A 26,428-nucleotide genomic window follows, 5' to 3' on the forward strand; every position below is an offset into this window, starting at 1 on the left:
CATTTCCAGCCCAGATTTACTAAAGTTGATTCATGCTAGCTTGTGCTAATGCTCTCATCTCCTTATACTTGATTTTTGAATGACAGGGTAATTCTAGTCCTTTTAACTCATAAACTTTTTATTGCCTTTATTGCATAATGCAGATTATCTTTGGTTTTTTGTATTGCAACAGCTTTCATTTTGAATTCTTACTCTTAAGCCCCTGAGAGCGTAGGAACATAATCCTTGTAAAAGATTTCTCTTCACTGAGGAACTGTTCACTGAAGCATGCTGGAACTGCAGCCTTCAGACCTAGAGCAGATTTGTGACTTTAGTTGACCACAGGATAATTTTCACCCCTCACTTCAGCTAGTGGTCTTTCAGTTGACTGTGAAGAGTCACAAACTAAAGCATAAACAAGTGTTTGTCCATGTACAGAGAACTTGGAGCTACCTTGCCAAGGCATTTAGAGTCCTGTCACAAGACAGTGCTCCTGAACCACGAACTGTGACAAAGGTGATGAGTTAGGACATAATTCTTCCATTCCTGTGGCCAGTAACAGTCTGTTTTCATAAAGCCTAGGTGGACCTGAGTCTGCATTTCCCATCTACAACTCCTATATTCAGAGGAAAGGATGGAGGGCAGGCATAACAACAGGCACCATTTGGCTAACTGCCTTCAGCAATCAGGCAAGAGAGAAAATGCTTGCATTTTACTTAATCTCCTACTGCAGCAGCAAACGCAATTATAAAAAATGTAACTTCTAAAAGTGGTAGAAACCGTTAGCACTAATCCTTCATATTTGCCAAGCCTTTTCTTTCTGCTAAGTATGTAATTTTTTAAGTATTTCCTTAGTGAATCTTAACTGTTATTATTTTCCAGCCATCATGCTACATGGGAGGAGGCAGAAAATAACTGCAGCTCAGTGACTCCTTATCACATGAATACTTTAAATTGTGTTTCTGTTATTTCCATGTATACAGAAAAACAAAGTTGATTTATATAAAATTACATGACATTATCAAAGTGGTGTACAATGCAGTTTGTATGCAGTAACATTGCAAAGACAAGTATTCCTATCTTCACTGGCCACCCCACCCCAGGTACTGTTATTGTGGTTATCTGGTTTTCTTCTAAATCACTTCAAGTATACTCAACAGGCATCCATATTACATCATTGCATGTTTTATTTAAGGTAAATATTGCAACTTCTTTATCTTTTTTCTTATGGAACATTTCACAGTGACAGCTTAGCAGTAAGTGCAGAAATAATGACTGACTGTACATTTATAGCACATACACATGTGGTCCCCTTAATTATACAGACTATGCAAAATACTTAGAACAGCGTGCCACTTCCTTTGGAAATTACTTTTCAGACATTAAAAAAAAAGTACAAGATAGGTTATACAGATTTGCTGCAAAAAGGAACAATACTTAAGACTGTAAACCCAAGCAAAGTATTAGGTACATATATGCCAAATGATCTATTTAAAAATTACTGGTTTGGAATGATGTTAAGTTCTGCAAAATGGTTCCTAAAGCATTTACAATGGAACAGGAGCCAGACAGGCCAAATGGTGCCTTTCTGAAACCTCAACAAGTACAGTTTCATGGTTCAACGATCCTCCCCTAAATTTATTTACAAAAAGAAAGTTTCAGCAGTTGCAGAAATAATGGGGAAAAACCATGGGTTTAAACATGTAAATTTAGTTTGGGTTTTTTTTTCATGTGTGAGTTAGAATTAATGTCAGGACAGATCTGGCAGTTCTGGTCTACTTCATTCACTGATTCCACGCTGCAGCTAAGTGTGTATTGCACTAAATACACAGAGAATTTGAAATGACACACTTTTAAACTTTAGAGGTTTTCCTCAAAATTTCTTTAAGTACTGGAGACAGCTTTTCTGGTCTATCCATTTTTTATTGAGCACTTTATATACATACAGTTACACATTAATAAATAGAGGCTTGATTTACTACCATGAAGTGTAAAGTTAGTCTGGTTAGTCTGCAGAGTGAGTTCTCTACTGAAGAATCACAAGTAGGTAAGTTTATAATAAAATTAGGCTCTTAGGCCAAACAGTCAAGAATTCCCTGTTGCTCATATTAAACCAGATGACTGGCGACAGCTTTTGCATTTAGGGCTGATTTCCTCTCACCCTGTATCAGAGGTTTACATTTTGTATTAACACATGCATTAACACATAATGTCTCCATTTCTTCTTTTGTACCTCTGCAGCCCTTGACAGTTTAAAACTTTGTTTTCATACCACATAAAAGGAAACTTCTTGAGATACACATTTTTAACCACAGAAGCTTGGCTATTCTTATCTAGATCGGCAAAAGAAAAAGCTGTTTCAGCATCCAGTTAGTCAGTCTTCAGAAGATGAATATAAAACATGCAGGGGACTAACCAGACAAAGTACAGTTCAAACAATCAGGAAAGCAGGGAAAAAGCACTCACTCAGGAAATTTATTTATTCAGCTTAAAAGGTGTTTCTTCCCAAGGAACTGGACTTTCCTTTCAAAGGCAGTGGATCGAATAGGAGTATTGAGTTCATAAAATGGATTCATTGCAAACTGGGGGAAGAAGAAAAACCCATCAGTGAGCACAATGCCTAGCCCTGGAAAATGTCACTTCAGGTGTCATCTACTACTAGCTTTCAGCACTACTATTTAGTGCTGCTAGTAGCACAGACCTCCTAAACAGTCCTTGCTTTCCAGGCCCTTGCATTCTCCCCATTCATGTGCAGAGCCATCCCCTAGCACCAGCTCCTCAGAACAAACCCCTCACAGCGGTGGAAATGAGGATCATTTGAGTGCCCATGGGAGGCTGGGATGGTGATGCTTCCCATGACCCCATCAGTGGAACTATCACCAGGGTTTGAGAACAGGGGCTATGTGTTGTAAGGGCAAAGCTGCCAGGCCCTGTAGAATAGTCCTTTCATTATCATCATTAATGACACCATACTACCACAAAATGCATCTCAAGAAGTTGCCCCACGAGTTCTCTGCTGCCCAGAGAAGCTGTTGATGCCTCACCCTTGGAGTTGTTCAAGGCCAGGCTGGATGGGGCTTTGACCAATCTGGTCTAGTGTCCCTGCCTATGGTAGGGAAGTTGTAACTAGATGGTTTTTAAGGTCCCTTCCAACCCAAACCATTCTTATCTATTCTACAAACAATCACTGGACTAAAGTGATGAAGTCTAAAAGAGCAGTTTATAACAATTTCAAAAAATCTATTCTGTTTAATGGAAAATACAGGCTCTGTGTCACACATTGCCAGCTCTGGCTGATGTGGACTGCACGGGTGCTCACACAGGCCCCCAAGAGAAAACATGCTAATACAGCTGTGCCTGCACATGAACAGCAGAACAAGCTTCAAAGTAGTGCAGCAGGACCATAAAAAATGACTTCTTACCTTTATATACAACTCATATACATCAGTGAAGAAGTTCTTAATTCCATCTTCTAGCCTTACATCATGAAGCATTAAAAATCTCATATGTAAAGTAATTAAGGAGAATAAAACTCTTACAAAGAAAAGAGACATTATCCTGAGATGAGCATTTACACCTAGTTCAACATATACCTCAAATGTTTAGCTGGACATGAAATAACAATCACAGGAGAAAGCATTTAAAGAAGTAATTGAAGCAATGAAATTTGGAAAGGATTACCTTTATGTTTTAACATCCCTCTATTTGAAAATAACCACCTCTCTATTCAAGGCTGTTCTTTTTAAAACAATGTAATTCTGAACGTGGATGATGCTTTTGCACCTCTGCCCTGTACCCCTAAAGTTAAAATGCCACTCAATGTTACTTGCTATGTGTAACAAATGTTTCACAACAAACAGTTCCAGGATTACCTGTACATAGTATCAAGCCTTTGCACTGCATTTTCACCACTGGAGTGACACCAGGCATGTTCACTGCCACTTCTCATCTCCAGCACGGTCAAAGGGGTGGGGACAGGCAATCATACAAGCATGCTCAGAGCCTCTCATACCTCTTTACTCTGTGGGAGCACCATGTCTCAAAAAATCCACCTTTCCAGCTGTTCCCAGCTGCTGTGCCTCCCAACATAGTTCTTCCTGAAGCGGATGACTCTAACAATAATAGCGAAATCTCTTCCAAACTCACTTTATCTAACTTACCTCTTTCTGGGAAAAGGCTTTTCTTATATAAGGAAAGAGAAATAGGGAAGGATATGTCCAGCTGTGACAAAAGCAGAAACAAACCACTCGTTAAACTTGTCCACAGTCTTCAAATACATGTTGTTAGAGAGCCACATGTTCTCATCTACGAGGTCAAGCGCAGCATGGGCAATGAACTGGTTGAGATGGCGATGATCATCCTGATGCATTCCCAGAAGACAGCAGAACAGAAATTCAGTGAAAGGAATGAAATATAAACAATAATTTGCTCAAGTTGCTACAGAACCAGTGTTCGAGTTACATAATGTTACATACACCCTGCTTTTCTGTCACATGCACCGTCCTGTAATAAAACAAGCGTATGTTGTCATGATGTTTGGTTTCAAGGGAGAAAAGAGTTCCTAATAAAAACATCGTCACAAAACCAATCCTGAGAGCAACAAAATCAGTACAGCCTGTATTACATCTCAGGAATGAACTCAAGCACAAATTCTTTTGTTTATGATGGGCAAACTCCCACCACTAACTTATTTCACAAAAGAGGCCCTCTTATATCTTTTTCTCTTCTTTCCAGACATCTGTTTTTGTGACATTTACACAGCATACATAAAATGTAGCATTTTCTGGACTATAACACTTCAGTCAAATTTGGCAGAAATTGACCCACAGGTTACAATGTATAAAAGCTTTTACACATCCTCAAACAAAGTCTAGTGTCTAGTCCAGGTAGCCATATTTATGATCTTCTACAGGACATTACTTCAAAATTGAGATAATGTCATACAGTTCCAATCAGTGACAGCATATACTTCCATTTTTGGATACACTCACAGATCCATGCACTTCTATTCTGAAGTCTGTTTTTTCTTTGATGTAATGCCACTTATGCATAGGTTTGTTCTTTTCCCACTGGAAACATTACTTAGTGAGTAGTATTACATTTCTCACATTTTCAAATTCTTTATTTATCAATATAAGTTTTTAGCTTTCCTTACTTAAAAGCAAGTATGACTAATAAAGATGATTTAAAAATTAGGTATTTTATAGCACAAAGAATAAAGGACTGAATAGAACTTTCAAATTTATGTTTCTTACTTTATCACTGTATATAAATGTCTTAAAAGTAAGTGATCTTAAACAATGAACAGCTATTATAAAACCTTTGCACACTAAGAGAAATTACCAAAGCAAAACTAAGATACATATTCTATCATATACATCAGGGAATATTAAGGGAAACTGTGTTTTGTGAAGAACTAGTATAATATGGCACCAGTTTTGTTAAGAGACTTGGGAAATCCAGAGTTCTACTCCCTATGACAAAATTTCAGTTAAACCCCCCCCAGAAAATGGTAGATACTACTTTTAAAAACATGCTGGTCATGCTTCTAATACACTGTAAAATTATAAAAGAATGACAGAGTGTCACAGGGAGAAAAAAAACCACACCTTTGACTCTACTTTTCCAGGAGGCAGAAATTCCATTTCAAATATGGGATTATCATGATGACCAACTATCACGAAGTAGAAACTTCCAGACATTCTTCAAAACAACACTCCTTACAGGAAAAGACAAAAATGCTGATGAGTCTATATACAAACTCTTAGTCCATGTAGAAGAGCTCCTAGAAGTCAGCCGATGTGCTCCCGTTCATATTTACCAGAGGCTAAATAAGCATTTGGGGATGCACATCACGAGGATGGAGCCGAGCCCTTCGTGGTGCAGCCAGCCACCAGCATGAGAAACAACAGGCAGAAACCGATGCCCAGGGAGTTCTACCTGGACACGAGGAAGAATTTATTTGCTGTGGGTGTGACTGAGCACTGGGACAGCCTGCCCAGAGGGGCTGGAGTTATCCCACAACTGTCTGGGCACAATCCTGTGCCCTGTGCTCCAGGACGACCCTTACTGGAGCAGGATGGGCCAGACGCCTGTGTTCCCTCCCAACCTGACATTCCGGGGGAGCCGGAGAATATCCTTGTAAAGTGGACCTGCAAGTTAATCTAGGTACCTACAACCCATTCCTGCCCTGCTCACTGATGATTTACCCCCCGGGAGCCCCCGCACACAGCACCCGCACCCGAGGACGCTTCTTTCCCGTCTCCCCGGGCCCTGCTCACAGGCAGCAGAAGGGGAAGGGCGGCAGCGGCGGCGCCTCCCCTGCCCCACGCCGGCCCTGGCACAACCCCACGGCTCCGTCCCGGGCATCCAGAGGCGCCCGGAAAGGCCGACCCGTCCCGCCGCCCCCGGCCTCTCCGGGGCAAGGGCCGGACTCTGCGGGGCTGCCGTCCCCAGGGGGGCCCGCGGCACAGGGGGAGAGGGAGGCGGGCAAGGAGAAGGGTCCCGGCCCGCAGGGTCCCCCCCGGGGCCCGCCGCCTACCCTGCGCCGCGCCCCGTCCGCCCCAGCCCGCGGCCGCCGGAAGCGCCGCGCTGCGCCCGCCCCATCCGGCGCCGCCGTGACCCCGCAGCGGCCGCGCCCGCGGGCCCCTGTGGCCCTGCCCCACACTTCCCCGCCGTGCTCCGCACTGCTCCGCACTGCTCCGCACCGCTCCGCACCGCCCCGCCGTGCCCGGCCGCGCTCCCAGGTCCCGGCCCCGGCCGTGTCCCGTGGGTAGCGGGAGGCTGCCCCGGAAAGCCCGAGCGGGCTGAGGGGAGGCGGGCCCGGCGACAGCGCTCGGCGTTTCGCTGGCTGTGGGTCGAGCTGCGAGTCAGTAATGCCCCTTTTTGTTTCGGTGTTGTAGGTCAGGATGGCTTCGGTTGAAAGGGAGACATTGTCCCAAGAGGAACTCCGGAAAAGGCTGTATCAGACTTTTAAGAGCCGAGGCGTGCTGGACACACTGAAGGTGTGCTTTGTTTTCAGCAGGTGCTAGCTATGATCGATCCTCTGAGCTGCTTTAACACAGAGAGCCCTAAAAACCATGCTGAGTACAAGCGTCTCACTCTCTCCACAAAGAATTATTTTTGCCACAACCTAATTAGTGTTTGGGGGGCGGAGGGTTGGGGTGTGTTGTGTGTGTTTGGGATCTTTCCCCCCATATGCGAGGTTCTCCCTAAACAGAATGGTGCTTCATTATGCCTTGGCCTCTTGAGTGTTTTTCAGGAAGGTTAAAAGCCTGTGTTAGGTCTTTGAAAATATCCATGGTTGAAAAAAGCAGGGGAGAGAACTATAAATTAGAATATAAAATAGGAAAGGATCTCTCAGGTTACAGAGTGTGTTTATTACCTATGATAAGTAAGCATGTTATATTAATAATATTTCTAAAATAATACAATCCTGTTTTAAAACTATTTGAGCTGTTTTATCACTGTCTGCTCATTCAGGAGAATGTCTTAAGGAAAAAAAATTAAGATCAGTATTTCAAAAATATCATTGATAATCCTATAGCTAAGAATTTCCTGTTCAGAACAATTTGTTTCTGCATTACTGATTTCCATACCAAGCTTGCAATGCTCGAACCATTTCTCGTTTGACTTAATTAATGTTCTATCAGGTGACTTCCTGTTTAAGTCCATTTTTCTGCTTTGTTTTACTTGTTTAGAAAGTTATTTCTGCCTTCCTTTTCTGTACTAGGAATAGGGATTTAGCCCTGTGCTTTCCACCTTCACTTTTCCACAAGACGTTTAAGAGGCCACTGTTCTTGGTTGTTTTTGAGACAACATGACCTCTCTTAAAGTTGGTCGAAACTGGACAAGTTCAGAAATTAATAAGGAAAGCTGTTTCTTTCAGTTGTATTTGAGAGTTGGACTCAATGATACTTTCCAGCTCAGAATACTCTGTAGGTCTGTAGTTCTGTTGTCAGCCTAATTTCTCTTGAAAACCATGCTATAATATCAGGCTAGTGTGACAATCTGGCTTTGTTAAGTTTTGTGAACTATTTAGTTGCATTTTTTGATAACACACTGCCTCTTTATTCAGCTGTGTTGCTGTTGCATAGTTGCTGCTGAAAGATTAAAACACTATGTGTGTCATGATCTTTTCCTATAAACCATTTGTATAAACAATTTGTCTAACTGTCTAATGAAAATAATTATTTCTTCCTTTTACAGAAGGGAGATTTTTCTGATTTTAGGTTACTTTTTGTCTCTGTTGTAACTCACAGAATGCAAATATATTTTAAAAATGCCATTTAATTATTATTGGTGCCTGTAGGTCTCTTTGGTTAGTACTGTTTTGCTTCCCTACAAAATAATTGATATTAAAGACATTAAATATTTGCTTTATTTCACCATCTACTTTTGTGATGGCATGAGTGGCTTCTTGATATGAGACTCAAAAGAGGACCAGTGAGGGTTCCGAGAGCACCTGAACCAGAGGCCACGTCAGGAAGGCTTTCTTCAAACCAAAGGGAAGGAAAACAGGAAAGCAGGGATCTGAAAATGGAGCTAGGGGTACAAGACTGGTGTTTATGTGAGCTCTTGACTGGGAATTTCTTTTTAGTACTACATTTGATACATTTTGAGGGTAAGTCAGAGTTCACTTCACCCATTAGAGGGTTTTGAAGAAAGGCAGGGTGTTCGTAGTGCACTTCTAGATTTTGCCAAAATTAGTCTGCCCTGTTCTGTTTGTAGGTAGTACAAGTAACATGAGGCTCCCTGTGGATTTTGAAAAATTAAAACTCTCATTGAATCACGTGTAAACTGATAATACAGTGGTTTTTTTCTGTATCAGACACAGCTCCGAAACCAGCTAATCCATGAACTAATGCACCCAATTTTGAGTGGAGAGCTTCAGCCACAGATGGTTCCAAGTGAGGACAGTTCACTTTTGACCACTGCTTCCAACAGTTTGGTGGCACATCATCTAGAGAGATGTGGCTACGAGTATTCACTTTCTGTTTTCTTTCCAGAAAGTGGATTGGAGAAGAAGAAGGTAAGTTCAGTATTTTGCCTATTCCACGTGTCTAGGAGCTTTGTTCTCTGGCGGTTGTCATATTCTAACAATTGAAATTTTTTTTTTTGTGATAAAAGGTGCAAACATAAGCACAGCTTCTGGTCATCTCCACAAAATATTCCATCATTCAGGGTAATTTTCACGAATACTTAAAACTAGCAATAAGCGAATGACTCTGTTCTGGAAAGATGCAGCCACAATCTGTGTGGCAGAGCACTTAGCAACTGAACCTGATAAAGCTTATTTGGTTATTCAGTTCTCTGAAAATGTGATTCCTGGTCAGTTCAAGCTGTTCTAACTACAAAGTGTGGCTGAAAAGGGCAGTCCTGGCCTTCCCTTCTCTGTATGTGATACAGTGAAGTTGTTCTTAACTGAAAATTAATTTTTTGACCTGGTGAGTAGTTAATCATCATTTGTGTTAGTGAGCTCGTCTGATTTGGATGATAAATCAAGAAAAGTGACAAGGAAAGTAGCAAGTAGGTATTGAGGGTGGGGAGAGAACAAAACTCTCTTTTCATAGCTTGCTGATGATGAAGCTACATGCTGGCTGTTATACATCTGAAGTAGTGAAGATAAGTAAATGTAGAACAGCAGGCCTCTGGAAATGATTTTACAGGGAGTTAAATAGATCTTTTGCAAATGGAAAGCATTTACAACTGTAGAATAGTGCCACTGACATACTTGAAATTACTTTAAATTAATTAACCTTTTCCAACTGATCTTTCTTTTCCCTAAAGCTGTGGACTGTGCAAGATCTTCTTCAATTTATGAGGATCAGTCCAAAATCCAGTCTTTACAAATCGCTGGTAAAGTTATTTTGATTTTGAAAATAAGCTTAAATTACAGTGGTAATGAAAATAGACTGACTAAAACTTCTTTTCTTTCTTACAGACTTCAGGAACTCAGAAGGAAAACAAAGGTATAAAATGTTTGCATGTAATGCAGACAAGGATAATTGTGTTGGCTTTGTTTTTATTAAGATGTGAGCAATAAAAATCTGATGTCTTGAGTGTGTGTTGGTATGGAGTAATATGGATTTAGTAGGATTTTGAAACTTGCAGTACACCAGGATGATGAATGTTATATTTCAGGATTATCCAACTCGTATTTGTGGTGTGGATTAACTGTTGACATTCACTTACAAAATAAATGACTTGTACGTTAGAAATTTGAGAAAAATCTGTAATCAGGTATTAAATATAATGCTCTTTGGAGGCTTTTCATACTAACTTTGGAAAACTCAGGCTTTAGGTTGTCTTTATAACACTGTATAAGCTTGCAGAATATACTTCAAAAACTAGTTACAGATTTATTTGACTTTCCATTGTATTATACAAGAAGTAATTCTTATATCTGCATGATAAAACCTAGCTATAGTTTATAAACTGAAGGAGCTTGATCTTCAAAAACCACTGTTGCCTAAAGGCCTCATGGTTAAATACTAATAATCCTCACTCTCAACTTACCTTGGGAGTCAAGACACCTGGATGGGAGGAAAAGTTGCAAAAGGACAGCTTCTGCTGACTGAGATGGACTGGATTATGCTTATAATAAAACTGTAATTGTTTGCTAGGATTGATTTTTACTGAAATACTTGTTCTTTCTGTAAATGCAATGGGTTTTCTTGTACATTGAAAATTGCTTAGTTAATTACAGGCTCAAATTCTGTGTTTGGTATGAACTAACACAGAATTTGAGAACTAAATCAGAACTAACTAGTCTATTGGATCTTCCTAGGTTTCCTTATGCAGATTTTAATTGGACTTACAGAACATTTTCTAAACAGGGAAACTCACAACACAGAAACTCAGACCACCTCACTGCCTCCTTACAGAGAGTCTCTTGGTAAGTGCAGCCTGTGCAAGTCTCCCCAGATATTGTCATACTGGTATATGGGATGGCTTTTTATATATTGTATGAATGGTTTTGCTTTGTTACTTACTCAAATGCAACCTAAAATTGTAATGAGTAAAGGTCATGTCTGTCACTCGAACATGAAATTTCTAAACTTTCTTAAAGTAAGGCAAAATCAGGATTTTTTAAAAATGACTAGTGTTTTCTGAGGCATTTAGCTAAGACCTATGACAAGTGGACTGTAAATGTTATGTGTTGAACTATGCTCTGGAAAACAGAACTGTAAATGTGTGCCCTCTTTCTGTGAGTAAGTTGGGTATAGATTGGGAATTCCTGAATGTATAATTTGCGTGCTGTTATTAATATATGAATACAAAAAAGCTAAAAGTTGCTTACAAAAGGAAATTCTTGTCCACCCATGATAAAGAGGATGAATGACTGTGTAATACCACAAATAATGCCTGAACAGCCAAGTGCCTCCTCCTAGGTATATGTTATATGTATATATAAAGCAGATAAATGGCATTTCTGTACTGCCTCTGCTTGTGTGCCACACAAGTCTTTTTGGGATAGTGCTGCTTGGATAAGCTGAGGAGTGTCCTGTAGAGAGAGAGGTTCTTGCCATCTTTGCTAAGGTAACTGCAGCAAGTGTTTTTAAATTATTTATTAGTTAAATTTTTAAATTATGATGGATTTGTTGCTTTTTTTGTAGCCGAGAAGCTTCAGCTGATTGATGAACAGTTTGCAGACTCCTATCCCCAGCATCAGAAATACAAATCTTTAGAAGTAAAACTTAGTGAATATAGAAAAGAAATAGAGAAGCAGCTTCAAGAAGAAATGCATCAAAAGGTATAACTCTGGTTCATGAATTTGAGGGACACATTTGTTAATTTTGACTTTACACATTGCAGACTTTTAATACTTAAGGTAACTTGAAGGAAAAGATCTAATACTTAGTTACAACAAGCACAGAAGGATAAATTAATCTGATCTCTGTTGTTAAATTGATGATATAACATGTTTTTTGTTAAAACCTTTTTTGTTAAATGTGCACAGAATGTTAAGCTTTTTATTCTGATGTTAATTTGTAACACAACATTTACTTACTCTGGTTGCCTTAAATTGGTAAAATTTATCTGCTATTTGATTATTTTGTTTTATGGGGAAATGTGTACTCTATACCACTATATATATACTCTATACCACTATCTGTATTCTTAATTAAATTTTAATTTTCCTTCCCAGTTAAGATTTTGATGCTTGAGTTTCAATATAATGCATAGCAACTGAGAGGTGTGAGTTGGTGTTGCATAGTATGACAGATAATTAATTTTTAATATTGATGAGAATTTGCATTCTATTTCAAAGCATTGCACAGAGACTCTAAAGTTATAACAGACAGTATCATGAATAATTTCTGATTTTTTTCTTCATATAATTGAAGACAGCTCTTCTAGAGAATTTTCCTTTATTTTGGAAGTAAGATTAAAATTTTGTCACATAATCCTTTGATAATCCTTCTGTCTGAAAAATGGAGCAGAGGGAATATGCTGCATTTCATTTAAATACATCTTTTTTATTTTCCATAAATTTCTATCAAGATCATCAGTTTATTTGGATAGAAAAAATAAAGTAACTGTATTTCATTTCAATGTATTTTTCATTAATTTCTGTCAAGATCATAAAATAAATGATAATCTAATAATCAGAATTCTTCCACATACTTTCAAAGTCCCTCAGTGTAGTCATCATTTATTTAGCCAAACAAGTAGAAAGATGGAGAGTTAAACCTCTCTTTTACTTTCATTCTTCATTTAGTCTTTATTCCCCAACTGGCTCTGTCTTTTTTAGTATGTAAAACATATTAATTTGTGTGTTGTTAGCTTTGTATCAGTTTAAGTATACCAGTTCTAACAAAGGACATGGGAAATCTGGCCAGATGTAAATCTCTTCTAAATTCCATTAGCTTTACATGAATTCCTTAGTGAGATGATATGAATTACTGTAAGATATTTCTAATCAAATATATATATATATACAAGTGATGTTTTATTGTCTCACTATTTCTTTAATTTTTCACAAAATTTGCGCCCACAGACCTCAGTTGCTTGATCAGACATTCCCATTCTGCCTTTTCCACTCTGTAATCTTTTCTCAGCATTTTGCCATCATTCTCTTTTGAATTCTTTTGCTCAGTTTTTCCTCTCATTTTTGTCTTGTATGCTTGCTTTCCATTTTCTTCCAAATTTTTATTGTAATTCTTTATAATCCCATTTGCTCTCTCATATATTGTCCTTCACACACTGCATGGAGTCATGTTCCCAGTGGTTCTTCTCTGCAGTTGCAAAATTTTTGCTTTGCTGTTTGTGTGCAATTGCCTTTTTTCAGTTGTGCTTAGAAGTCAGTGAATTGGGACTTCTCTTTCTGTAACCCTCTTTACGTAAGTTATGTGTTCTGCATTTTTTTGCATTTCTGGCTCTTCTTTTTATGTCCTGGTGAATTTCTTTGGTTTCTGAGCAATTCAGGGTGTGGATCTGTTTCTGCCAGTTCTTGAATAGTCAAAAGTGATTCTTTGGGAAAGGGACAAGTGTTAGAGAAGGAGTAAAAGACTGTAGCCATTCCTTAATTCCTATTAGAGTATCACTTCTGCAGTGCATTTTTCTTCATATGCCTCTGTTCTGCTCTTGTCTAAAGCCAGCAGTTTTGTGTAAGATTTGCTTTGGGATGCCAGATAAACACATGAAAACCATGTGAGACATGCAGCTAGTATGTGCTCCTAAGATACTTCTATCATGGTGATTAATTATTAGCAATTTATTGTTTCCTAACAAGAATTTCAAGGTAAAATTTTGAGTTGTCTTAGGAGGAATTGCCTTTTTTATTTGAAGATGGACATATTTAACCCTCTCTTCCTCCTTTATGTAAAAGCTGGAGCATTTTAAAGAAGTTGAAATAGCAAAGATTAAAATGGAGGAGAAAGTGCAGACCCAGAAGGAAATCTCTGAGCTGCGCCATGAGTTAGAGAAGACACATCAAGCAAAGTCTGAAGCCTTGATTTCTCGTGAAAAGAATGCTATTGAGAGGCTTCAAAAGCAACAAGAGGTAAAGTTCCAAAAATATTTTTCCTGATCTATTGCAAAATGATTCAGTGAGTTAGTAAGACTATTCCTCTATCTCTGTGAGATTTACCTTCAGATCTTACTTGGCTTATTAGGGAAAACTTAGAATTCACATTTGATCTTATAAATAGTGGAATTCATTTAGCAACTGCAAGAGTAAGTATGGTTAAGCATCTAAGTAGAGATGGCTGGAAAAGGCACAGTTCTGCAAGGTGGGATCTAAATGTAATAAATACTTTTAAATCTGTTTTGATAATTTTGCTGAATTCAGATCACTGATTTTTTTTTCACATAAGGTTGAACATTTCTTTTAGTTACTGTCTTAAGTTCTTTTAGCTGCTCAGAAGACTCTAACCTAAATGAAAAAAGTATCTTGTATGGTACAGATAATGCTGTTTCTATTTGGTTTTATATATTGAATGTTATGAATAACCACCTTCTCTACTGTAAGCTAGCATCTCATTTCATTTCTTTGAACACTTTTGTGTTGATGAATTACTCCTCTGGGCTGTTAACCCTTGGTGTTTTGCAAGGGTGGTAACTGTTACTACAGCACACAATAATTTGTGTGTAGTTCTCAACTGCTGATCCTGATCTCAGGCTGTTACTTCTCAGTTTTTGAAAGAATATTCGTTTGCTTTTCTGTTGCCTGTTTGCTTTGCCACTCCCCTGCTATCTGCAGTAGACCTTCATATCCAAATAATAGTCATCCACAAACACTAACTGTATTTTTGCTTTGGTGTGGTGGTTTTATGGTTCTATTTGTCTTGTTTTCTTGCCTGAGAACATGATACTGGTTAACAAGCAGTTGTGCAGGTCTCTATATAAGTTACTATAATATTAAACATTTTATCACCATGCCTTGAATTTATTTCATGGCTGTGTACTTTGAAGCCAACAAGAAAACATTTCTGTTATGCCATCAGTCTTCTTCTGTGGGCATGTTACTTTAATTCAGTAATTAAAGAAACCCTACCAATGACTACATCAACATATCTATCAAGTATTGTGTACTATAAATATTTGATTTCTCTTGTCAGCTTCTGCACTCACTGAGAATTTTCTGTTTCATTTCATTTCATGGAGATTCTTTTAACAGAGTTCAGGTATATTTACTTTAAAAGATGTCTGGTCATTTAACCCTTCACTATTTCCTAGACTTTATGTCTAGGAAATGTGGCTTGAGAAACTGCTCTGTTTTTTGTACCAGGAGCAGTAGCTGAATCTGTCAGCACTGTCAAAGGGCTTTCAAAGTTGATATAAGGGTCCATGTGGCAAAACCATAATTTTCTTCTTAGACCTTTTTGGGGGAGAGAAATAATGTATTTTGTGCTTAAGGGCAACAAAACAATTTTTTTAATAGGAGGATATGTGGGTTTTGGTGTTGATATGTTCATCACTTGGAGAATTCCTTTTACATTTTTTATGAGTTCTATAAATTAAACTGCAAAACCTGAAAGGCTGTTGGTTTACTCAGTTTCAGTTTTAAGTCATGTTTGATCAGTGGGATTTGGTATTTGTTTGTTCAACTACATTTTTGTGAAGAACATGCAAAACTTTTTTATTAAAAAAATTCAAGTGTTTGAACATGTTTATTCTGCAATTTTTTTAAAAAAAATTCCTCTTACTTGAGTTTTAATCAGTGGTGTTTCTTAAAGGAAGGGTGTTTATGGATAGATGGAAGTGACTCCATCTAAAACATTTTTATTCTGAGTGGAAGTAGAAAGGGAATTAAAAAAAGATACTTAAAATTGATTCTGGATGTTATTTCATATAATGACTATATAAATAGTATTTATGGGAGTAAGATCAGTCAGTCCCTGAAGAAGATCCTTTTAAGTTTGCATGTGTTAAACAGTAAATGAAGTTTTACAGTGAAGTAAAACTAAGGCTATTTTGTGATTCAGATAGAAGCAAAGGAAGTGTATGCCCAGAGACAAAGTCTGTTGAAAGATATTGAAGCCATAAGGACCAGGGAGGCAGAACTGAAGCAAAGGATGGAGGCATTTGAAATGTAAGTTGCTGAAGGGTATGTACAATTCTAAAATGATGCTTCTGCAAAACTTGCCTCAAGATGTTTCTGCTTCTGTGATGTTGAAATAGATTATGTATCTCAGAAGTTATGTTTTACATTTTGAGCAGTATTGTATACTGTCTCTATTAGCAGGGATACCCCATACAAAAATATGTTTCTGGTTTTTTTTATATTCCACCTCATCCAACCAAAACAGTTTAGCATTGCTTTGCAGGCAAGGAACCAGATGTTTACTTTAAGTGCTTAAATTAAAAAACCCAACCCGCAAACAACACAGTATGGAACCCTAACACTCATGAGATATTCACATGAATATTTTGCCTCATTAGTCTTATGTTTTGGTGTTGATTTTTTTTTTGTTGTTACTTGTCCTTAATAAGACCCATTTTCTATAGATAAATTTAAAAAGTAACTAATCCATTTTTGGCCAAACTTTCAATGTTACTTAATATTGTTCCTTTGTCATCTGTTTCTCATACCAAAATGAGTATCCTGCTAACAAAAACTTGGGGTTCTTTATCAACCCAGCAGAGGGTGCTGATAGAATAGCATGTTCATCACTCTTTCCTCTGAAGTGTTTCTGGTGGGATACTGAGCCAGGGTTAACCCGGATAGCTGCATAATTGATTGGTACTGAATTTTAAATAGGGCAATTTAGTTTGTGTCACATCTCCATGTTCTTAATGAACTGCCCTGACAGAGTCTGATGATGATGGTTTCAAATTGCTACAGTATTCCATGCAAGCACATTGCCCTTTGATGTCTATAAATGTTATTGAGAAAAAGAAACAAAACCCCAGACTAAAACTTTGACTTTATAACTGGTCATTGTCCGTATATTTCTGGATATTTCAGCACCCAGAAAATTCAGGAGGAGAAAAATAAAGCTATAGAAGATGCACTTCGGCGTCGCGAGGTTGCTGTGAAGAACATAGAGGAGACATATGACCAAAAGCTGAAGACAGAACTCTTAAAGTAATTTTTTTTGGTCTCTAATAGGACATATAATATTTCCTATGAAAACAGAATCATAAATTCTATAGGATTTAGTTTGAAAAGCGTAGCAAAACAAGGAGATTGAAAATGTGTACTTCATGTTTTTGTTTTAGTCAGATTGAATCTTTTGCATTACTGCTTAGCTATCTGCTAGTAAGTTTACTGTAGAAAATAATTCTCTTTTGGTTATAGGTTATATTGTTCCTGTAGTTTAAATTCTGTGTCAATATCTGGAAAAGAGATCTGACATTAGCTTGTGTATTTAGACAAGAGGATCTGAAGCAGTATTAGTTTCATCCTTTGACCACACTTAAAAGAACTGACCATTTTATGAATACAGAGGAGGCATGAAGGGGAAATCAGCATTAAAGGAATGTTATAAGTTTCTTGGAAATGGGGTGAGAGATGTACTAGTCCATTGTACAGACACGCTGGCTCTTACCTTTGCCCCTTCCCATTTTTGAAGAGGGATTCTGTGATATAGGTCTCCCTCTCATTGGTTATGTTCTGGTTTTAAGGAATTGGCAGTCACCTGTGACTTCTTTTGGAGTGTTGCAGTGGTTATATCCTAACTTGGCTGTTGTACTTCCTTGTAGTGCCTTGGTCACTTGAAGGGTTCCTTGATACTTCAATGCAGACACGTGCTCTTGGCATGTCATGAACCTCAGTCAGGCACTTAAAGCAAGTGACTGATGTATCACTGCTTTTTATTGCAAGCCAGTGAGCAGTATTATCTGTGGTTTTAGGTCTTTAAATTGAAGAGCAAAGATGGATAGTAGGTTTTGGTAAAATTAATCCCTCAGCATTTAATTGTTTTGTTAGAGAACAGCGAAATACAACTAATTCACTTACCTTGGTATTTTATTTTATCTAGTCTATTACAGGTAGTTAAAATAGTGATTGCAAAGTCCTTTCAGTACATAAGGGGAAGCAAAGTACTTTAAGGATAAACTGCTGCTTGGCTTATTTTATCAGCATACAAAATATTTTAACGCATGCTGCAGGTGCTCAGAAAGACAAGATCCATGTTCTTTTTGTCCCAAATCATTGATGAAAAGTATTAAAGAACTACTGTTTATTATACAGAAGTAGTGATGCTTGCTAGCAAATCAATCTTTTTTATTTTTGCAGTAAACATTAAATGCCATATTTGTGAGAAGGATCTGAGTGGTCCGCACCATTTGCAGAAATGCAGGAGAATGGATTTGGCTCTATCTGAAACCATTTATGATTATGTCCCAGTCATGTAGAATGCTGAGCCTTCTTAGCTCCTGTAAATTCCATTCAGTGGAATGGCACTGTTGGGTAACTGCTGGGCTATGAATAGTGGTGTACCTGGGCAGTGCTCAGGGTCTGCTGGTGACTGGTGGTTTGCACAGAACCCCTGGGGCCAGTTCTGGGGCCCTTCTTGTCCAACACCTTCATCTGGATATGGGCACAGGGCATCCTCAGCTTTGAACATGAGGCTTAATTAAGAGGAATCATTTCCACAATGAATGCCAGAGTTTCAGTTCAGACAGATTTTGACAAGGCTGGGAATCATGCCAGTGCAAATCTTAGGAATTTTAACAAGGAAAACTGCAAAGCTCAGTGCTCGGGGCAGAATAGCCCTATGAGTTTATGTAAATGGGGAAAAGGAGTTGACTGAAGAGCTGCATTTCTGAAGAGGAGGTGGATGAGTTACAGTGAATGCCAGCATGATTATGAGCCAGCAGCATGCTCTGACAAATAAGGCAAAACAGTGTGATGGGTAAGATTAGGGGCAGCATGGCCAGCAGACTGAGGGAGCTTACTGTCCCTTGAGAGGTGCTGGGGAAGGTTATGCTGGGAATACATGCCCAGGTTTAGGTTCTCCACTTCAAAAAAGTTATGAAGAAACTGGAAAGGGCTTTGTAAAGTCTGTCAGGTTAGTTCATTTGAGTTGGACTCTCAAATGTGACCTCTGCGTTTTTATGGTAGGGGCTGGAAGTTGTGGCTTGGGGGATTTAGCTTGGACATAAGGAAAAGAATCTGCTGGGAGAGTAGTGCAGCATTGGTACAAATCATCCAGGAAGATGATGAATATATGTCCTTTGAGGTTTTCAAGACCATTTTGGTGGGTCTGTGATAGTTAATTTTGTCAGTAAATAATTGTGTGATTATAGTTTCATTTGGGAAAGAATGGAATTAACACAAATGCCTGTTCGTGTATGCACACACATCCTTTGGGAATACATGATTCTTTTTGTTTCTAGATATCAACTTGAATTAAAAGAAGAATACATAGCCAGAACAAATAAAGTTACTGAAGATGAGAAAAAAAATAAAGGTAACCATTTGTCTGAGATTGATAAAGTACCTGTTTATCTCTAGAGCTTTTACTGCCATATGCCAAACCACTGCTGTTACTGAGCAGTCCTGGTGTTCAGTGGCATAAGGGGTAGAGGAGCCATCAGAACAGGTGACAGTTCAGCAGCAGTGACCGTTCAGCAGCTCATTGCTGTTCAGAACGCAGTGGGAATCACAAACTGCTGCTTTGCACAGAGGCTGCAAAGCATTCTTGGCTTTTCAGTGTCCCATTTCCTTCGGAAGTCCTACGAGCTCATTCAGGCTTTAACTGAACTCTGGTACTGTACCCTGGCACAGTTGCCAGTTTCTACATTTATTGTGCCCAAGATGTTTAATTGGAGCTCGCAGAAGAGAGCTGGAACAGATAACGGGGTTAGACTTTCAAGTTAGGGACATCTAAGAAATGATATATCATAGGCATATGAATTTGATTTATTTAATTCTAAATGTGTATATGCATATGTATACATTTGTACATACAGCATGATTTACTTAATTTTGGAAGTGTGTGTATGACATTCAGTCATTTTCATGTCTTAAATTAAATTGAATTTTGGGCTTAGCAGCTTAAAACTGTTTTCTGCTGATACAGTTTTTTACTGTAATACACTACTGATTTTAATTCAGCATTTGTAATCCTCCCTGCAGAGAAAGCTATGCTTTTGCAAGAAGAAGCCATTGCTGTTAATTCAAAAAAGGAGGAACTCAAGCAAGCTGTATCACGCACCAAAGAACTTGAGGTAATTGTAAATATGGATTTAAAGAAGCCTGTATTCTAATTAGTGCAGTTGAGGTGTGTTACAACTAAAAAAGAAAATGTGAAATAAAAATAATTGCTATGTAGTACAGCAGTTCATAAGCTTCTAAACTGTTCTTTATCTGCAGCTGGATTTGGAGTCAGTGAAGGCCCAGGTTCTGTTGGTAAATAAACAGAATCAGTTGTTGACAGAAAAACTGAAAGAGGTATCAGACTATCCTTTGCTAAAGGAGGAAAAATTGGAGCTCCAAGTGCAGAATAAACTACTTAGGCAACAGTTGGATGAGACTCGGAGTGAGAACCAGCATCTTCGAGACAGTCAGTGTGAATGATTTAGTTATTTTCTTGTTTATGTTTCTGTACAAGTATTTGTTCAGAAGTAAATTTTCATTAAAATGCTTTCTGTGGATTATGCTTGCTAGTAGTTTGCATGAAGCCCAAGCTAGTGTTTGTGTATAATTGAGCAGTCTTTGGCATGACTTTATTTTCTTTTATATATCTGTATGGGAGAAATCCTGAATTAAGTGGTAGCTGTAATGTGAGAGGATATCCCTTTCACTCTCTGAAAAAAGCAGTGCAATATTGCTAACCATAGCATTCGTATGGTTAATAATGATAAAGAACATTGCATTGTTATTTAAGTGCTCGCCTAACTCCAGTAATAAATACAAAGTATTTTTAATGTGCATTTCAGATTACAGGAGAGTAGAGATATGTGTGCAGTTACATAAGATCAGGATATGTATTTTTTTTGCAGTGTAGGACAGTCTGGGTCTAGTTCTTAAAGGACTACACCAATGAAGATTTTGATCCTTTGTAAAAGGAAGAAGAGAAATGTCCCTGAGTCCTTTATTCAGATAAAGCCTTGTTGTGTTCCTAGAATGAAATCAGCTTTACATGTTCACGTGTTATCATGTAGAAAAGTGCACAGTTGTTATTCTCTGTCTGAATGTCCAGTGTTTTCCTTCTGGGGTAGAGCTGTCCCAGCCCTCAGCAGAGTACCTGGCCTGCCAAGTGGAGCTGAGGAGGATGGAGCATTCTAAGAAGCTGGTGCTGGATGAATTTGAAAGTCATAAGCAGATGTTGGAAAAACAGCTACAAAGTGAGGTAAATTATTATTTCTAAATGATTTTAATCTTTCTTCTTGCTGTCATCTCTTTCACAATTACCCATCTGCCTGTGCAGGCTGTTTGGCGTGCACAAGAATTGTTTGAACTGCACTTATTTTTGTGTAAACAACTCTAAGGAAAACAAAACATCACCACATCAAAAAACTACCAAAACAATAAAACCAACCCAACATAGCCAAGTAAGTCTTACTGAATCACCAAATTGTCAGTGCTGAGTTTCAGTAGGATAGTATGTGTGTATGGTCTGACTGGACCTGAAAACTATTTAGAAACCAAGTATTCAGCCAGTTGAGATTATTGTTGTCTGAATTACACTGGTTTTTGTTTTTCTCTTGATTTCCTATAGATTGAGCGTTGTGCCCAGTTAAAGGCTCAGCTGTTAGACTCTGAAGCTACTGTCAGGAAGTTAAATGTGCAGGTTGAAGAACTGAAACTGCAAGTGAAACAAACACAGGCAGGTTTGTATCTTACACAGAGCAGTTCTTTATGAAGGAAAAGTATAAGACGTTCCAGAAGCTTAAAAACCTGCAGTTGTGTAGAACTAAGACATCACCAGGGGGTAGATTTAAGTTTAAAATCAAAATGTATTTAAAGCCCAGTTTAAAAAGCAGACTCATTACAACCTCCTTTCAGAAAACAAGCATGTAGGAGGAGGGGAAAATACTCCTTCCTGAGCATTTACGTATTTTTATTGTCTGTTTTTCCTCGGTATAAGGACATGAATGTTTTCTGATAACATAAACACCATTTTCCAGCAGGCAACTTGTGTCTTCATGCATTTTGATTCTTGAATGTTCATAGTAAAAATAATCAATTTGAAATTGTATTTTGTACCTCAAAAAATTAAGTCTAACTCTTAAACACATTTAGTCAAGTCCAATAACTTTTGCCTAATTTATCTCATATGGGCATTAGAAACGGGCACTTACATAGAGCAATTTAATCTGCTAAAGAAATATACTTCTAAAGATGCCTGTCAAATTGCTAATATCAAGTGTTACAAATAAAGGGTTTGGTATGTGTATTTAATGTAAAAACATGGAATTCAATTCTGCAATGATTATACATTACAGATAGCCCATATATGCAACTGGATATGCATGTATATGTAACTAGGGTATACATTGGTACCATTTGGAATTGGAAATTTGTTAGTATCAAAATAGCAAATAATATTTTAATTAAATCACTGCAAGTACTGTAGGAACTTTTACATCAGAGTTAATGAAGTAATTGAAAAAACATTTATGTAGGATAAAAACAAGGATGTAAATTTGCTGAGAAAGATACAGCCCTATAGATTGGTCTTTTGGGCTTGTTGAAGCATGGAAGCAGATAACTCCGAAACATTTAATTTAACTGACAGTTTTAGAGTACTTTTAATGTAAAAAAAAAAAACCCAAAACGTTTTTCTGTGTGCTGTGTTGTTTTTCTCCAAGATTATTGTTTGATTTAAATAAAGGGAAACTGTTAAGTCTTGTGACATGCCCTGTGTTCCTTAGGCTTTAACAATGTGATTAGATACAGTATGTCCAAAATGGTAATGTTTTCATGTTTATTTATTTATTTAGACATTATTTAAGAAATAGCATTGTAGACTACATACTTAAAGGTAGTTTTATGTGGAAGAATTATATATTTAAAAAATTGCAGTGGTAATCTGTAGCTTTGGAGCTGCATTAAAAATACATTTAAATCAATTTCATTTAAACCAATAAATTCTCAAGATGTGAGCCAATTCCTTGGTAGAATAATTGTGATCAAGTTGGAATTCAAAAGCCGTGGTTTACTGTTTTTGCTGTGCCGTGGGGCTCGCTGTCTCTCAGTGTCACTCACTTTCTCTTGCCGCCATCAGCTCTGGAGAACGAGGTGTATCGGAACCCGAAGCCGTCGCTGGTCGACCGCTCCGTGCTCGACTTCCTCGGTGACAGGGTGGTGCCCCACGACGTTTACGTGGATGGCGCCTTCCCCAGGAGCGCGCTCCCGCCCGGTGCGGGGTCAGCCAGCGCTGGGCCGGGGCCCGGCTGCCGCCAGCAGCCGCAGGCCCGCGCCGCGTCCCCGGACTCCGACCTGGAGTGCATCGCGCGGGCCCGCGCCAGGGTGAGGGAGCTGGAGAGGGAGGCCCAGCACCTGGAGGAGGCCTACAGGAGTTACCAGCACAGGGCCATGCACAGCGCGGCTGCCAGCAGAACACCCAGGAAGACGCAGCCTCCTTTAATTCTGCAGTGTCCTCTTAGCAGGTACCCTTTGACTACCCAGCAGGAGCTGCTGGAGGATAATCCCAGCTCCCCACATTCCCCTCTGGGCAGTCCAAGAGGTGAGGAGCACATCAGAAGAACTGGGCAGGTCGATACCTTCCAAACTCCCTTCACACCACCACACAGAGGAGCGTCTTCTCCAAGGCGCCTTTCTTCTACTCCCATTTCCAAAGCGAAGAGAGACCTCAGCAACAAGAACATGCCAGATGGTAAGTCACAATTGTTAATGGGGTGCAGTGATGGGTTTTACTTACTGTTCCTCCTGTGCTCTGGGAACAGGACGATTTAGCAGGGTTAGTCGTTCACTCATTATTTGCTAAGGTGCAGGAGAAATCAGATTTGGTTTTGCAGGAGGCAGAATATACCAGCGGCTTGGAATTTTGATACTATTTTGATACTAACAAATTTCCAATTCCAGAACTGCTTCTTCTTGGAAACAAATACTGGAGAAATATGTTGGGGGAAGTTAAACATGCTCTAGGGAGCTTTCAAGACTACACCATGTAAATCACTACAGGTGTAACTTTATGATATGCAGAGTTTCATTCAAAACTTGCTATTAAGTATAACTACTGTGCAACATTAATTGTAGTTTCTTAACCCTGTTACATTTCTAACCTTTCATTTAACTGTTCCTGTTAAAGTGTGTGGCAGAAGATGTCTTTGGCTTCTCTTAAATTGAGCTTTCCAGTCTGAGAGGTCCAGATTTCCTTTGGTCGTTCTTTTTGCTGTGACATCTTTATAAAATACACCTGAGCAATTGTAAGGAGGAAGGATTTAGTGTTTGAAAAATTTTAATTTGCTTTTAATATCACAGTTTCTAATAATTGCTTAGTCTTTTTTTTTTTTTTTTGTAAGGACAGTACTCAAAAAGCAAGCAAAATAGAAACAAAATCAAACAAAAATCTGTTGTTTCAAATCTGCAGTACATCTGCTTCTTGAGTGATACAAATTTTTTCACCCTGGCTCAAAGTGGATTTAATAGGATGAAAAAGAGAGACAGTAACAAAAAAGGGTAACAATCAGCTTCTCCATGAAGGAAGGTTAAACACAAGGGCAGCTTATTTTGAAAGAAAGATGGCTGAGATGTGCTGTGGGAAATCTGGAAAACAATGAGTGGTGTGAAAAAGGTAAAACGGGATCAATTGATTACTGTTGCACAGACCCCAGAATCCCGTGACATTGAAAGGAAATGAAATGAAACGTTTTTTCATACCATGAGTGAGTTGTGTAATTCATTGCTTGTGTGGGAACGAGTTATACTTGCAAAACTTCTCTGTCAGGAGGATCCAAAAAAGTATTGATTGGAGAAAGGTTGGGGTGGGTGTTGCCAGAAGTAAGATACAAGTATTCTCCTTTTTCAGTTTTAGTTTAGTTTTGTTTGGTAATGGGCACTGTTAGATACAGGTTACAAACACTGATTGATTGTGGCTGTCCCTGTATTTCTGCATGTAGAGCGCCATACTCTGTTACTAAAAACATCTTTGAGACTTCAGCTTCCAAAGCAATCTCTCATGTTGTAAGTTCTGTCAGCTTCTGTATAAAGTACCCACAGACTATTTGTTTAGCACTGCACACCGACAAAATCTTTCATAATACTAGGGTTTTGTTGTAAAGTTAGAAAACATTAAAAATCTAGCTGTGTGCATGACCTGAACAATCTTCCTGTCTGTGTAGTTTTCAGAAGCTAGTTACACGATGGCTGATCTCTTTTTTTTCCGTTGGCTCTGTTCTTTGCCTGATGCACAAAACTGACTGCTTGTGGAGAGGGGTAGGAACTGAATAACAAAGGAGTGCATTGCCTGACTCGGGAGTTACAGAAATGGAGTGGTGTGGAGTGTAGGAAAGCAGGCTGCAGCTGGGTGAGAGGATATTAAGATTGGCTTCAACGCCAACTGTGCTGTCAGTGGGATTTGTCAGCTCTCGCTGAGATTGCTTCCCCATGGAGATGTCTCTTCTCTCTCATGACTCTTCTGAGGAGTGCTTTTATACTGATGTACATATATTATTCTTTTCTGCTAGAGATGGCTGAAGTATTAGGTGTGGTTTTGCTAGAAAACTTAAGTCATTTTGGAAGCTTCTGTGGAGCTTTTTGGTGCTGTTGGAAATACCAGTCTGAACAACTCAGGGTAAATTTAAAGAAGTAGAAGATACCATGCGTGTGAGTCTGAGGTTTGTTTTTTCTGAAGTGAGGTTAGGTGCAGCTCAGTTGTCAGCACCTGTCTCTGGAGAACGAAATGAAGAAGTGTGTCCTCCTCTAAAATACTTACAGCTGGCAGATCCAACAGCTGTTTTACACCATAATCTGCAAGTGGAAGGATTATGCAGTTTTTTCTTTTCCTTTAAATTAGCTCATGCATTTGACTGTTTTCCTTCCTAAGTCCATGTACATTGAACCAATAATGCATGTGTTATACAACCAGCCTTGTCTGACAAACAGTAGGATAAATAACTAATACAAATTGTGGGATTTTTATTCTGCAGACATCAAGAACTCATCCCTTACCTCTTCACAGCGAAGTGTTGACCAGGTGCTTTCTCCTATTTCAAAGCCATATTTGCTTTCATCTTCTGAGTCTGTTCCTTCCTCACCATCCAGTCATGGGCAGAAAATCAGGTAACATTGGTTGCAAAGTAACATTTTTAACCTGCTTTTTAAAGAAACAGTTATTTAATTGCTCATGGTGGTAGCTGCTTTTACAAATCAAGCAAGCCATTGATTTTATAGGTGAAAACTTTTCTAAAGATAAATAAGGATTTCCATTTTAAATATCTAGTGGAACCTAGTTATAAAAAAGCCAAACACTTTGGTTTTCTCTGAGCAAAGCCATGTCTCTTTATTGTGTCTCTGTTTTTCATATCTGTGACCTGATTGATGAGCTTTTGCTGATTGAAGCATTTGAATTTCTGCTTCCTGTTT

At 38.6% G+C, this 26,428-nt stretch overlaps 2 protein-coding genes across 3 annotated transcripts in view; one reads left to right on the top strand and one right to left on the bottom strand.

Annotated features, from left to right (window-relative positions):
* Positions 1-1,148: 1,148 nt before the first annotated feature.
* Positions 1,149-6,638, bottom strand: TRAPPC2 (trafficking protein particle complex subunit 2). 2 transcript variants are annotated; one of them, XM_063392869.1, is made up of 6 exons: positions 6,521-6,554; positions 5,801-5,919; positions 5,589-5,698; positions 4,191-4,339; positions 3,402-3,483; positions 1,149-2,561 (listed from the first exon to the last, which is right to left on the bottom strand). In XM_063392869.1, exons 3-6 carry the CDS (start codon positions 5,679-5,681, stop codon positions 2,463-2,465), a joined length of 423 nt encoding a protein of 140 aa, XP_063248939.1. In that variant the 5' UTR covers positions 5,682-5,698; positions 5,801-5,919; positions 6,521-6,554; the 3' UTR covers positions 1,149-2,462. The 2 variants fall into 2 exon arrangements, with proteins under 2 accessions (XP_063248939.1, XP_063248938.1); XM_063392868.1 differs by lacking the exon at positions 5,801-5,919 and having other exon boundaries at positions 6,521-6,638.
* Positions 6,611-26,428, top strand: part of OFD1 (OFD1 centriole and centriolar satellite protein) — a 29,729-nt gene continuing 9,911 nt past the window's right edge. Inside the window, exons 1-17 of the mRNA XM_063392858.1 lie at positions 6,611-6,725; positions 6,882-6,983; positions 8,810-9,010; positions 9,769-9,837; positions 9,923-9,950; positions 10,769-10,876; positions 11,598-11,734; positions 13,814-13,987; positions 15,912-16,018; positions 16,895-17,014; positions 19,270-19,343; positions 20,012-20,103; positions 20,249-20,438; positions 21,097-21,227; positions 21,597-21,708; positions 23,106-23,717; positions 25,993-26,125. Coding sequence (XP_063248928.1) covers positions 6,888-6,983; positions 8,810-9,010; positions 9,769-9,837; positions 9,923-9,950; positions 10,769-10,876; positions 11,598-11,734; positions 13,814-13,987; positions 15,912-16,018; positions 16,895-17,014; positions 19,270-19,343; positions 20,012-20,103; positions 20,249-20,438; positions 21,097-21,227; positions 21,597-21,708; positions 23,106-23,717; positions 25,993-26,125 — 2,384 coding nt within the window. The 5' untranslated portion in view covers positions 6,611-6,725; positions 6,882-6,887. The remainder of the gene's footprint in view (positions 6,726-6,881; positions 6,984-8,809; positions 9,011-9,768; positions 9,838-9,922; positions 9,951-10,768; positions 10,877-11,597; positions 11,735-13,813; positions 13,988-15,911; positions 16,019-16,894; positions 17,015-19,269; positions 19,344-20,011; positions 20,104-20,248; positions 20,439-21,096; positions 21,228-21,596; positions 21,709-23,105; positions 23,718-25,992; positions 26,126-26,428) is intronic.

This window comes from Prinia subflava, chromosome 3 (genome assembly GCF_021018805.1).
Source record: "Prinia subflava isolate CZ2003 ecotype Zambia chromosome 3, Cam_Psub_1.2, whole genome shotgun sequence".
In the NCBI taxonomy this organism is placed as follows: Eukaryota; Metazoa; Chordata; class Aves; order Passeriformes; family Cisticolidae; genus Prinia; species Prinia subflava.

What these genes read in the sequence shown, in the direction of transcription:
- TRAPPC2 (XM_063392868.1), bottom strand. Translation starts at nt 5,681, where the DNA reads ATGTCTGGAAGTTTCTACTTCGTGATAGTTGGTCATCATGATAATCCC. An exon ending in CTGGAAAAGTAGAGTCAAAG is followed by an intron (nt 4,340 to 5,588) that starts GTGTGGTTTTTT and finishes GGAATGCATCAG; the next exon opens with GATGATCATCGCCATCTCAA. An exon ending in TATATGAGTTGTATATAAAG is followed by an intron (nt 2,562 to 3,401) that starts GTAAGAAGTCAT and finishes TTCTTCCCCCAG; the next exon opens with TTTGCAATGAATCCATTTTA.